Source organism: Sarcophilus harrisii, chromosome X (assembly GCF_902635505.1).
Source record: "Sarcophilus harrisii chromosome X, mSarHar1.11, whole genome shotgun sequence".
NCBI classification, from domain to species: Eukaryota; Metazoa; Chordata; class Mammalia; order Dasyuromorphia; family Dasyuridae; genus Sarcophilus; species Sarcophilus harrisii.
The window spans coordinates 58,835,173-58,850,157 of record NC_045432.1 but is presented as its reverse complement, the minus strand read 5'-3'; the positions used below and the strand labels follow the sequence as shown (position 1 = coordinate 58,850,157).

The 14,985-nt window shown below is 40.2% G+C and overlaps 1 protein-coding gene across 1 annotated transcript in view; it reads right to left on the bottom strand.

The window, feature by feature from the left end:
* Positions 1-7,963: 7,963 nt before the first annotated feature.
* LOC111721608 (transmembrane protein 182-like) overlaps positions 7,964-14,985 on the bottom strand; it is a 35,573-nt gene continuing 28,551 nt past the window's right edge. The window contains exon 5 of the mRNA XM_023507010.2: positions 7,964-9,952. Within this exon, the coding sequence (XP_023362778.1) occupies positions 9,720-9,952 (233 nt within the window). The 3' untranslated portion in view covers positions 7,964-9,719. The remainder of the gene's footprint in view (positions 9,953-14,985) is intronic.

Here is a 14,985-nt window from a genome sequence, read left to right as displayed (position 1 = left end):
TGAGGTGTGGGACCCTGAGCAAATCACATTCCCTCCCTAAGGCTCAGTTTCCTCGTCTGTAAAACAAGGGTATTAGACTAGAAGGCCCCTGGGGTCCCTTCCAGCTCTAGGGCTAAGGCCTGTACTCAAATACCATTAGCCTCATGAGCTATAAAAAAATTGGATCAGAATCTCCCTTCATCTTCAGGGTTGGCTGTGTTAGAAAAAGGGCATGCCCTGCCATGGAGCTGGGGATGATTCTCCCACGTGGAATGGGGCTTTCCCGATGGGAGCCTCCTACTCCTCAGGCTTGAGCTCCGTTGCCCCAGCCTTGCACAGGGCAAGGCCACCTCCATTATAACAAGGCAGCAAAGCAGATGGGTGCAGATTCAAGCCAGAGTTTCCTGAGACCATATGACCTAATGGAGAGAGTGATGAACTTGGCAGCAGCAAAGGCCTGGGTTTCATTCCAACCTCAAACACCTACTAGCCATGGGACCAGAGGAAAGTCACTTAGGAGGTTATTCTTTAAGTCTGTTTCATCAGCTATAAAATGGATATGACAATAGCTGTAGTCTATTGTGAAGATTAAGTAAGATAAGATAGTAGTGTTTTATGAACCTCAAAGGATTATTCTATCAGTGACACTGATGAGACCACCAATATCTGCTCCTCATGGACTTGGGTTTATATTTATGGGTAACATTTTCTAGAAAGTGCCCCCCAAGTAGCTTAAAGTCCAATCCTACTGTGAAACTACTGGCCTCTAAAATCCACTGGACTCTGATTGCTCAGTCATTTACAGAAACACGGTTGCTAACGGACCCCTAGATCAACAGAAAGCATAGAATCAGCAAAAGCATTTTAATGGAACTGAAAAGGAAATGCAGACAACCATTCCTTAAAGAAATGCCTTCCCATTCTCCTCTTTCCTAGGATAGACACTGAGCAGAAGCTCTCCCTTATCCAGGTTACTGCCCTACAGTGGGGAAAACAAGGCAGCTTTAAGCCCTGCCACTAGTAGCTCCAGGTTGGTTCTCTATAAGCCACTAGGACAAACTGTGGGTTGTGACCCCATGGGGGATTGTGTAACTGAACATGGGGGTTGTCATGAAAAATTTGGCAACAGTAAAAGGTATGAAATATCCCACCAGGATTTAATTCTTTATGTAAAAATAAACAAGTACACCCACCTCATTAGTATGCTAATCTGCTTTCATTTTTAATTAATGATAAAATTATGTGTGTACCAAAGAAATGTTTTAAAATGTTTGTTATGATTCATTATCAGTAAATGTTTGATTTGTATACCTATTTTATTTATCTATGTACCCGGGGTCAGGCAAAAATTTCTCAGATGAACAAGGGACGCAAGTGGAAAAAGTTTAAGAAGCCCTGGCATAGAAGACCCTAGAAATCTCAGAAGTTCCTCATAACCAATGGCCTGCTCAAAATGCAATCTAGATTTCAGTTCCTCAACAGCTTAGAACCCAGCAGATTCCATGTCTAGTCCGCTTCTCCTCAGTCCCCCAACTTTATGTTTATCTGCCTTTTCTTCTCAAGATAATATCCCCCTTTTCCCAAATATAGTCTTGTAGACCATGAGATCCTGGTCAGGCAGGTTTGTGTCCTAGCACACCAAGCCACAGAACCTGGGCTAACTAGGATGCCACACCACGGAAACTGGGCTAACTAGAACACCAAGTCCAGGAACCTGGGCTATCTAGAAAGCCACACATAGAAACCAGGTTAGCACACCAAGCCCCAGAACCCTGGATAACTAGCATGTCAAGCCACAGAAACTGGGCTCATCAGTGCACCAAGCCTGGGAACTTGGGCTATGTAGAAAGCCACACCATGGAAACCAGGCTAACTCGTACACCAAGCCCTGGAACCCAGGCTAACAAGCAAACTAAGCCTTAGAACATGGGCTAACTAGCACATTAAACCCCGGAACCTGGGCTAACTAGAAAGCCACAACACAGAAATTGGGCTAACTAGCACACCAAGCCATGCAAATTGGGCAATCTAGAAATCCATGCCATGAAAACCAGGCTAAGTAGCACACTAAGCCCCAGAACCCTGGATAACTAGCACACCAAATGCCAGAACTAGGGCGAACTAGCAAGCCACGCCCCAGAACCCAGGCTATCTAGAAAGCCACATCATGGAAACCAGGCTAATTAACAGTTCAAAGCACGGAACCAGGGATAACTAGAACACCAAACCACGGAAACTGGGCTATCTACAAAGCCATAACATGGAACCCAGGCTAAGTAGGATGCCAAACCACATAACCTGGAATTTCTAGAAAGAGACACCCGGGAAACTGGAGAAATGTGGGCTTTCCACCATTGCCTTTCCTACCCCTAGTGCCTAAAGTCAGTTAGCCAATCCAAAATGCCTCCCAGGTACCTCAGCTCTCCTGGGATTCCAACTAGACTTAAGGATTAAGTACAGTGCCAATTGCACGGGGCCAGTTGTCTGGGTGACGGCTAACCAGGGCGCTACTCTGTTCCCATCTATTATTTCCTTTGGTTTACTCCAAAGCGCTGCTTTGTGACTTAATCCCAGGTGGTCACCACCTTCCACATACCTCTGAGTCATTTTCCCCTTGTATCAGCTGCCTGGGGATCAAGAAATGCCCACTAATTTAATATAAGCTTAAGTCAAATATAATTGGAGTGGAAAATCTCAGGAGAAAAATCATATGATACAATCCAAAGCAAACTCTATGCCAAATCCTATGCAGAAATTTCAGGTCAAGCTACCTAAGTTCAAATCCCAACTGTAATTTACAGCTTCTACCCGTGTGACTACAGGAAAATTGCGAAACTCTCGAAGATTCCATTTCTTCATCAATATGATATGATAAGAGATTGTAAGGGGTTTTCAAGCTCCAAATCCAATGATCCATTTTATTCTGTCTTCTTGCAAAAAAAGGCAGATGTCTAGACAGTACATAAAGCTCCTAGCCCAGAATCGGGAAGTCCTTAATGTGCAGTCTCAGACACTTTGTAATCCTAGGCACATCCATTAATTTCTGTATGCCTCAGTTTTTTAAACTGTAAAATGGGGACAATAACAACTACCTCTCAAGATTGTGGTGATGATTGAATGAGATAATATTTGTGAAATGTTTAGCATAATGCCTGGCACAGAATAGGCACTACATAAATGTTTGTCTCTTCCCTCCAATATCAAACATTAGTCATATATATCTAAATTACGCCAGTCAGGATCCTGTCCTCTACTTATCTTGAAAATTCTAAGAGATCCGTAGATTTAGAGAAATATAGACTTTAGAAGTCACCTAATCAAAGCTCTGGGAAACTGAACTCTGAGAGACTCCTCTCTCATTCAAGCTCTTGCTTGGTAGTAGGGACCAGAGTTCTGATTCATACCTAGAACTTTTGGAATGGTCTTTTCCCTCAATGACTTTATACTTCAGCTGGAAAGTGTAGAAGAGTAGGCCAGGGATAAATCCGGCCAGCCCATGGAGAAAGAGATTCATGAAAAGAAGCTTTTGTGGCAGCACTAGGATTTGAACTAAGCCTTGAAAGACAGACCTTAAAGAGAACTACCATCTTGCTGAATAGCTTCTATTATTGTACTTTCAAGCTAAAAAAAAGAAAAGAGAAAATTAATTAGGGAATAAGTTCCCTAAGCAATATGCTTTGATTGAGGCACTTCTACCAAGGGAAGGGAAGTTCAAAGTTAAAAGTCAGCTCCTTGTCCAGTCAAGGCCTTGAAAGACAAAAGTGAGATCCCAGAAGTAAACAAGGTAAGCCAGCAGGCAAGGCCATGGCATGACTACCAGATAGAGAAGGAAGCACAATTCATCTTTCTGGTACACTTCCTCTTTCTTCCCCATAGAGCTTAGAGGTGATGTTGATGACTGGGATTCGAGGCAGAGACTTCGGGATAAACTCAGTTAGGGAATTGGGACAGTGACTGGAGTGGGGTAGTGTTGTTATCGCACACTGGGAAACCCATGGCTCAGCTGCCCTTTTTCATATGGTTAAGAGGGGACTTTCTTACCTCAGGAAAATCAGTGAGTTGAGAGTCAAGTGTTTTTGGCCAGTTATCAGATGAAAGGAGCTCTGACCCAGCCAGCAGGGTCAACTGGTCCTCTAGGTATTCCTGAGTTGTGCAACAAGGAGGGTCTTGTGCTGAGATCAAGGATGACTATGGACAGCTCATGTGCCTCGCCCAAGTATCCTGTCTATGTCAAAACAACTGTAGAAAGGTCTATAGAACTGTGGGTGAAGGCCCACAAAGGATTTAAAGGAGTCAGCCAGCCTGAGAAGGCAGAGATGGGTTACCTACTATCTGTACCACTGATAGGAGTCCCCAAATCACTGAGATCAGGATCTGCTGTCAGTGGCGTAAGAGGCAAGTCCAGCTTAGTACATAAATACTAGTAAGTAGTAGTAGGTAAACAAGTAGTATAGTCAGTCAGTAGACAGCATCTCTGCCAGTCACTTCATTCTCTCCAGTATTCCCTTTATTTGAGAGAGTAAGGAAAGTTTTCAAATGATTAGAGCTGTCTAAAAGTAGAATGAGTTGCCTTGGGAGAAAGTGGCTTCCTCTCCAGTGGGAATCTTCAAGCAGAGACTAGATCAATCAATCAATCAACAAGCGGGTACTGAGCACTTACTATGTGCCGGTAACTACACTAAGTGCTCAGGATACTAAGAAAGGTGAAAGTGGCTGATGCAGTGTAGATGTATTGTAGATTCTTGTTCGAGTACTGATTGGACAAGATGCCGTCTGAGATCCCATTCATCTCTAAACTCTTGACGTTATGTGACATCCTACTTGCTTGAGAAATTGGCATAGCAGAAAAGTCACTATGTTTTCAGTCAAGAAACTTGGGTCAAAATTCTAGCTCTATAGACTGCTACCATATAACTTTAAACAAGTTGCTTAAATGTCCCATCACTCAGTTTCTTCAGCTGTAAAATGAAGTTTTAGTTCAGGGGACCCTGTTGAGACAAGGGACTATTTTATTTTTTGGATCTCCAGCACCTAGCACTGTGCCTGGCACACAGTAGTTAAACTAGTTAAAATTGATTTTGATTTTAATGTTAGATCAGACCAAATGTCACAAAGTTCCCATGAGCACAGGTTAGCTCTTCCACTTTCTTTCTGTCCTTTCCATTCTGGCCAGCCCAGGACAAAACTAGGAAGTTGGTAAAGTTTCTCTTCAGCATCAATACAGGATGCTAACTTCAGATATTGCCTTGGCTGCTTCTGGCCACATTTTCCTATGGGAAGGTGAGATAAAAAGAGAACGTAAAATGATCCTGAAGCAGACAAGCCAAGTCTGGAAGTATCATTATTAAGGGAAGCCTAATCCGAAGGGGCATTTTTGTTTCTGTGCTTTTGTCGAAATTCTTTTTTAACTGTCTGGGTCCGTTTTCCTACCTTATCACCATCCATTGAACATAATATTATCTTTGTTTCACTGACCAAGGATTCTGCAATTTTTGCCATTTAGAACCTGAAATAGCACTCTATGAGACCCTGGATGGAGACAAAGTCAATGTAAGTCTGGGGTGCATGTGCCCTGAGCCCCAGAAGTCGTGATTTGGGCTCAGTCTCTGAGGTGACTGGATCTCCTTGTCATTTCTCTTTCTCCTAAGAATTGAGGACAGCAAAGACTGCAAGAAACTGAGAATTCTGAGTGACCAATCCATTCAATCCATACATAATCTTGTCGTGTGTTCCTTTAATCTCTTCGTTCCAGCGTCCCCTAAAGCTCAGCAATAACTCTGAAAGAAGAAAACCGAGCAACACCCTTTGTTTCCTAACCACATCACTTGACCCAAAGGATTTGCCTTGAAAAGTTGCCCATCGGAGAAGATAGAGACTGACTGAAGAACAATTTACCCAACCAGATGTCATCAAATGCGGCACTTAATAAATGCTCGTGCCCACTGGGAAATAAGGCGCCATCAGCCTATAACCCAACAGGATTGACGCTTCTGTATCAGGCGGGATTCATCCACACAGCCAGCTAGCAAGATTTTATTTTACCATATGATTTAATCCAAAATGAGCTGAAGTTACAAGTCTTCTAAAATTGCAATTGAGCTTTAAACTGTAGTTAGTCCTAGATGTGGTCAAGAATAAGAAAGTCTCTGCAGATGGCTATTCCCTAAGGCAGCAAACGTGATTGAGAGGAACATATTCCATCAGTGCCTTGATGACATTAGAGTCAATGTTTTAAAGAACAGATGGAAGACACTAATCGATATTTCATTCTGTGACAGAAAATCCACTTCTATTTCCCAACTTCAGGGGTCCTCAGCACCATGGATAGCAGTAAGCCTGATGGATTTCAGGCTACATTCTGGTGCTTCTCCCTTAGTATCCCTTCTGGGACTATAATTTGTACACACTTGGGTTGTTTTATGGGCACAATGAGAGGCAAATGACTGTAAATCCTGACCTTTTCTGCTCCCAGATTATATACTTTTATTCTATTTGGTCATAAGTGTTCATCTCTACATTGAATAGATAATTAAATGACAAAAATATTATCCAAAGAGACAATTTATAGGAAGGAATTACCACTCAAAGAGCCAATGGACCATATGCAGAACCCTATGAGATATCATTAAAAAACACTTAAGATTGGACTTAAATAAAACTCCTAAATACTGGCATCATTCCCAATGTCACAGAACTTACTGCTCTATGTTTTTCAAAGGCTGGGCCCACAATTCTACCCACTGGGTTTGCAGAATGTAAGCTTCTTGTGGGCAGGAACTTTTTGATTTTTTGTCTTTGTATTGCAGTTCTTACCATGGTGCCTGGCACCTCTGAAGAGCTTAATAACTGTCTTTTGGATTGCACTGGATTGGGGACTCTCTCAGATCCAACTGGCATTTTTAAAGTAGGCTCAACCTCTTTCTTTGAAAACAAACAGCATCATCACTCTTCAAAGATCCATTAGCAAAAAGAACAGAAGCGGGCAAGGTGACTGTCCAAACTCATTGAGCTGTTTATGTTTTTCAGCCCCATAGGGGAGGAATATATGGTAAACATGACTTACCCTTGGTATGATCAGAAGGGAACTAGAGTTTCTCAACCCTTTTCAGTCCAGAATATACCCGTGGGATTCCTGAGACACCGTAGTTAAAGTCTCTCTTATTTAGCAGCCTTCCAGCCCATCCATGCCTCCTCACCCAAGCCACTCTCGAATTGAAAAATTGGCAGAGGGGAGTGAGGAGACCTAAGAGATCATTGCACTTTGATTTAGCCTGGAGGGGACTCAGATTCTAGATTCAGCTCAAGAGGAATACTCTGTGCTAATTAGAGCTTGACTGAGAATAATTCAGTGATGCAAGAATCAAGAATATGGGATGAAAAATTGAACCTAACAGCTGTTGCAGTGAGACAAGTTCCCCTTGCCACATCAGAAGAGCAATCTTTCCATACGATTACATTTGCCTCAAATGTAATCACATGCCCAAGGGTGTCTTTCCAACTCACAAGGGTGTCTCAATATATTTTTTGAGAAATGTTTGAGTTATAGCAGTCATGGGCCACTGTGATTTTGGCTTGTGTGTGTGTTAATACATTCGTATGTTTATATGTATACACATACATATTTTGCTACACATACACTTATGTCACCTATCCCCACCACTGACCTCAAACTCTTTGAGGGGAATGGGATCCAGTTTGCATGAGAAGGATGAATAGGTATGTCACTCTACAATTATCTAGAGTGATTGGCAGGTCCTAAAGAAGAGAAAATGTGATAAGACATACCAACTGGCTTCCCAGAAATCTCCTTACTCGATCCCCCCACACACACCCCTGAAGCCCAGAAAGGTAATGACTCTCATCCTCCACAATGTGAAGGTGATGTCAGCCAAGCGGGCCTCCCCAGTTGGCGGAGCACCTCATTGAGGGTGGTTTAGCCTAGAGCTCCTCTCCCTATAAGGCAATGAGAAGCCAGGAAGACACCAGAATGTATTTTATTAACGCAGGCTTTTTAAGTGAACAAATAAGTCACACCAACAAGAAAGCTCATGGCTGGTGAGATCACTGGTTAGATCTCCCATATTTTAAACAAACATATATGTCAAAGCTACAATTTCACAGGAGACAATGGCCAAGGCAGGAAAGAATAATAACATATTCACTGGCTAATGGATCTGGTTGTAACAACTCTTAGCTCACAGAGACTCCTGTGCCTCAAAGACAAGCATTAACATTTGAAAATAGTCTCTGAGAGTAAGTCACTCCACCATAATGCAAACCTAGAAAGTGAATCCCACTCAGGGAAATGCAGACACAGGTTCATCTTACTGCTGGTTCCAAATGGTACTCACACAATGGTTCTGTGTGCGTGTGCGGTGTGTAGCTCACTGACTAGCTATGAAAGGCAGGAGTCCTTGAGAGTCTTTCCGCAGGCCCCACCACAAGATTGTTTTTACAAGATGACAGTTTACTTTGTTTCTGATTCCGAACAAATGAATAGCTAACTTAACATATCCTTCACTTCTCCAAAGTAGCCTTAGGCTTTCTCTGAATTCTGGTAAGCTAGCATGGCCTCCTACCAGAAGAAAGAAAGAGGGACTAGGTCTAAGGACCAAAAATGATATGAACCATTTAACCCTAAGCAGACAAATTATTATGGTTGACACTGAAGGCTTGAAAGGGATCCTAATGAATGAATGTGCTATTTATGCTTCCAGCTTCTAGACACTGACTTTCTTCTACTTTTCCACTTTAATCTTCAGCCAGGAATGCTATTTGTTCCACAAAATACAAATATATTTCCAGGACCAAGTCAAAAGCAGTGGTGTTCCAATGTCTCCCGTTTTCCTCTGCAGAAGGACCTATATACTATGGCTGAAAAGTTGGCTCTTTATTTCACTTACCCAAGTGTAGGCTTTTATGTTTTGAATATTTTTTTTTCTAATTCTCTCAGTGAAATACAGCCCTCTTCGCTTGGAAGGAAGTAAAGTCAGCTGCATGGAAATGGGAGCTAGATTGCCTCTGGATATAAGCTATCTCTTCTCCAGCCCATTAAAATGTGCATGCATTCACACTGGGTTTGCTTTCCAAATTCTATCTGAAGAGGAAAAAGGAAAAGGAAAAAAATCTCAGTCTCTGTGTCCCTGTCTCTGTCTCTCTGTCTCCTGGCATAACTTTTTCAACTTCCCCAGGCTTAAATTGCCTAAAAAATAATCATGGCTGGCCTGGGACATCAGTTATGACTAATTCTTGCTCCGCCCCCCACCCCGCTCAAAAAAAAAAAGGCACACTCAATTTCTATTCAAAAAGAAACATCTTACTGTAAATCACAATTGGATTTAGGAGAGATTGGAAATGAAATAACAGCTCCAATACAAACGATATTGCCAAGTGAGGGCGATTTATAAAAACATTAGGGAAATGAGAGCGAGGTTCTTTGGCCTCTAAATCTGAGGCCAATGAAAACCAACTTTTGGGCCCCTTCATACAACTCAGTCTAGTGCTCCCTTTCCCTTCTCGATGTTTCTCCCGAAGTACCATTTGTTACCATTTCTTGATCAAATATCTGCTATGGTGGGTAAAACCTTGAAGAGTATGGCACACATGGGGTGCATGTGTGTATGTGTGTAAATGTGTTGTGTGAGTGTGTAAGTATGTATGTAAGCATGTTGATGTGTGTGTGTGTGAGTATTGAGCAGGTGGTGTTGGGAGAGTGGGGATGTAGCCCTCTCTCCCTTCTTTCACTTCGGCACTTTCATGTTCCTCTGGCCAATCAAATAAAACAGAAGTCCTGAAAGGTAAACCAAGGGTGTTCCAGAAGCAGCAAACATAAAAGACCAGCCATAATGCACGTGCACAGGGACATTCTCAGGGATGCACTTTTCACTCCTTTCCAGAAGTATGTATTTCTGAAAATCAGCTGCACATTCCTTCCACAGCACAAACAGAAGGAGGAGAAGGAGGAAGAAGCCCCCTAGAACAAAGGTAAAAAGAGAGAATTTGTAAGCGTGGTCTTTTCTGAAAACAAGCTAAACAAGACAAATATAACGCTACTGATAACTAAGTTTCCTAGTTTCTATAACGTTTCCTAGCTTCATATATGTTTACACACATATATTTACTTGCATATGTATACAGATATATATATATATGTGTATAACACATATGTGCTTCATATGTACATTAAGTAATATATGCACATAGAGCCCCCCCCCAAATGATTCTGGGACAACATGAACAAATAGTTTTCCAGATAACTGGCAGCTATCACCAACTACATGAAGCTTTGTACCAAGTCACTAATAATAAGGAAAAGGCAAATAAGGATAACTAGGAGGCTTCAGCTCACATCCTGCAAGTGGCAAGGCCAATAAAAGCTAGAAGCCATCAAGGCTAGAAGGTCTGGGAACTGGTATAAGCATTAGGGAAAACAATTTGACATCATAGGAGAAAAGACACTAAAGTGATAGTAATATAACATTCTGGTTTTATAGTTTTCCATTCCTTGGCAACAGAAGACCCCAGATTTCCATCTAAAACAAACTTTATAGGTCATTTAGTTCAAGCTAAATTCATTTTACAAAAGAAAAAAAATGGGATTCATAGAGATTAAAAGGTTTGCTTGAGGTCACATGAGGCAGGGCTGAACTTTATGTACCCTTTGTTTAGTGACTCTTGGGCTGCTCTTGGGCACAAAGCAAAGGAAGACCTCACATAGACCAATAGATGTATTTTCTGTGCTAGCCAAAACTAGAAAGAAGTAGAAACCCATTAATCAGATAATGATTGAAGAAATTTTCACAGTAAGATCTCAATGGAATAGTATTATTGCATAAGATATTACAGAAATAAGGGATTCAAAACCACTTGGGAAGGTCTGCATTAACTGATACAAAATAAAGGAGGCAGATCCATTAGGATAGCATATGCCACTACAATAATATAAATAAAAACTACAATAAAGGATGTAAGAACTTTGATTAATCCTAGTGAGCAAAGATCCTTTAAGGGACCAGGCATACAATGGGTGTATGCTGTCAGACTTATCTTTTGTTTCTACATCTTATTCTTCATTAAAAAGGGAAGTTCAATTGGAGAGGGTGTTAAGAGAAAATAACTGTGAAGAAAAGATATCAGTGACATTTCATGGCATTTTCCCTAGTATACTTTAGCTATATTTCTCCTTTACCCTTGCATTTGTATTTTTAATCCAATAAGCATTTGTACTTTTTAATAATTCAATAAGCATTTTTCCTTGCCTATATTCAAGTAATATTTTCTGTAGTAGAATGTAAGTTTCTCCAGGTAGAAATTATCATTTTTAAAATTTATTTTTATTTTCACCAGTTATGTATAAAATTACTTTTTTAGTTATACAAGTACATTCTTTAAAAAAAAAATATTTCCTTATGAAGTATGCTGGGAGAAAAAATCAGAACAAAAGGGAAAACCCATGAGAGAAAAAAAAGTGAACATAGCACATGTAGTTTTACAATCAGTCTCCAAAGTTCTCTCTCTGGATGTGGTTGGCATTTTCCATCCAAAGTTTATTGGGATTGCTGAGAAGAAGCAAGTGTGTCATAATTGATCATCGCAAAATCTTGCTGTTGCTGTGTACAGTGTATTTCTGGTTCTATTTGTTTCATTCAGCATCAGTTCATGTCAATCTTTCCAGGTCTTTCTAAAATCAGCTTATTTGTCATTTTTATAGAACAATAATATTCCATTACTTTCATATACCATAACTTATTCAACCATTCCCCAACTGAAAGGCATCTTCTCATTTTCCAATCCTCTGCCACTACAAAAAGGGCTGCTACAAACATTTTTGCACATGTGGGTCCTTTTCCCTCCTTTATTATTTCTTTGGGATATAGACCCCAAATTATCATTTTTATCTTTGTATTTGTGGAATTCTAAAGTACCTTGCTATTTCAGATACTCTGTCATGGGATCTTGAAAACAGAAATCCTACAAGCCCAGGCTTATCTTCATCCCCCTTCATGAAACTAATATTATAAAGAGCTTTCCCTACCAAAATTAAATTGAGCAAACATTTATCACTGGCAATGGGAACACAAAGATGAAAACTCATTTCCTACCATCTCTGAACAATCCACGTTGTAAGTGACACAAAGAGAGATGCATCAAAAGCATAATTATGCCTCAATATGCTTCCTATGATGACTTGAGTACAAGATGTTGCCTAAGGGAGATGTATGATTAAAAAGGAAGTGGGTGATATGTATGGCAAGAGTAAGAGATGAGATCAGTAGTCTGGGCACTCCATTGGTACCCACGATATAGAAAAAGGCCTAATGGAAGGCCTGTAGTACATTAGGTAAATATTCCATTGAACTGAGGATCTCTGTGAGAATATGAACCAATGGAAGGAATACTCCCATACCGAAAATCACAGATCTAAGGAAGAACTGAAAAAGAAAATCTCCCATAAATGAGTTTTGAGACAAAGCTGCCTGATATGAATGCTGCTCCATAGAGAAAAGAGTTATATCAAAATGTCAGCATAATTCATGTAGAAATGGGTTTCCTGCAGCAACAATGAGACTTCTCTACTTTGTATATGCCATTCAGCAGCAATATGATCAGATGCCCAACTAATTGTTCAAAATATAACACATGTCCGATGTTGGGCAGGTAACAGTGGATGATATAACACCTCTGCATTTTTGTAACTGATATCTTTTTTATCTTCTCCTATCACAATTATTAGAAGGTGCTTGCTATCAAGAGAAAGACCCACATATGGGAAAAAATCTTATATTTGTTTCATTTAGGCAAAACTCTCCTCAGAGGTCTTCACAAGTCTTGCAAAAGTCACTCTGAATATGTTTTAAGAAACCAGCCTCACTCACAAAATATCAAAGTCAACACCAAGCTAAAAGAAAGAATAAAAATAAGAAAAAAATTAAGATATGCAAACAGTTTCTACCTGACCTATTTAAACAAGCTATTGATACAGAAAAAAATGGGATTTAAAAAAGGAACTGATATCAACACAGACTATCACTATTTTCTACAGCAGTTTAACCAATGTAAAGTAATCACAACCGAAAAAGAAGGCCAAGGAGCCACAGATTGCCTGGGGCAGAAAACATGGGCTTTTCTTGCCAAGTTAGATGATATGACAGACAAGGGCAACATCAGTTTAGAATATAAAGTCACTAGTAAAATCTTATGCCGGAAGACAACACAGTAGAAGGAAAAACATTTCATGGGATCCAATTAATCCACATCATGTAGAGAGCATTTAAGGGATAACAAAGGTGGGGGGGAAAGAAAAAAAATCAAGATTTCTCTAGCAATTTCCTTCAACAATGACAGCCAACTTACTAAATTTGGAAACATGGAAGGAATGTCCCTGATGGGCTACATGAGGAGGTGGAAATGGCCCTAAAAAGCCAAATGTGTGAAAAGTAACTGGTCCAAACCAAATTTATATAAGAGAAGTCTAATGCTGAAGGTGACAGAATTGAGGGTCTTGAAGAGTCAATTCTCAAGATATTCAAAAGAAAGGAAAATAGTAAACACTTGGAAGGGAAATCATAGGCATTATTACCATCAAAAAGAGAGATTGAAAGGGTATCAACAATTGGTGATCTGAGTATCTGCTGTCTCATATTGATGAGAACAATCTATATGTATCAAAGGCATCCATGATGAAAAGATTAGAAGGGGATACATGATTTTCTACAGCAAATCACATCTTTACAGTCCCATGCTTAGCTGAAATACAAACAACATAAAGTTCCAATGATTATTGTTTGGTTATTTTTAAAAGTATTTGATTCAGAGGAAGAATATGTGATCTTAAAAATCTTTTCCCTTGGTCTATCCCAAGCATAGGTTGAAATATACCACATTCCCTGATGGAAGTAACACTAGAGATAACTTTCATAATCCTTGAACATTAGGGATAGATGCTGAGGTGCTCTGGATGAAATCACTACAATGTCTTCTTGTGCAGCAGAACTGATCCCCAGAACTCTAGGGAGTGAGTCTAAGTGAGATGTGCAATTGTTCTGAAAGATCTAGCCTAATCATCTACATCAGAACAAAACAAACAACTGAAGAATGCCTACTCTACATGTTGTGATATGCAGGTAGATGGACAGTGTCCAGAGCTGGTCCATTATTATCTGTGTATCTTAAACACATACTCTATGTGGACCATGAACTGGGTCCAGAGTAGAGTGTGTCTTTGAACAATTCTGCACTGCTTTTAAGGAGTCAAAGACTTGGGGGTTTTTTGGCCACAGAGGATCAAAAGCAGAGCAAGAGGCCCAAGTTGGCAAGAACCAGAACTTCATTAGTGTACCCCCTCCCTATTATAGCCTACAAGCATCCAGAGTAATTGTAGATGTCTTGGAGACTAGCTGTTTGGAACTTATAATAATAGCAGCAAATTAATGGAAATAATTATCATCAACTTGAATGAGTTTAAACAAGCACAAACAAGTCTTATAACCACCTGATATAGTGTAAATCGTTCATAATTAGTTGGAATTATATCAAAATAATGAAAATGAATTACAGTTATAATAATACTAAAATTAGTAGCAAGAACAAAATTAAAAGGGATAAAACAAAAGCTTGGCAAGTTTCGACTTGTCTGAACTTCCATTCATGTTGGAACCAATATGAAAAGTTTTCTAAGAATATGAGGAGCTTTACAGCAACGCTCTTCATTATCACAGGTCTGAAGGAGCTTAAACAGGCCACAACTAGTCCAAATTAGTGTAAGTGGCACTGTTCCAATATGCCCTGCTCTGAAATTTACTGCCTGGGGTGACCTTGAGCAAACTTCACCCTCTTATGTCTCTCTCTAGGGCTGTCTCCCCTCTGTCTCTATTCTCTATCCCTTAGTCTATCTCTGTCTGTCCCTATCTCTCTCTGGATTTGCACTAAATGACTTTTGTATATCTTTCTGTGGTCTCTGTCTCAGTCCCTCTCCCCTCTGCCTTTCTGTCTCTGTTTGTCTGTCTC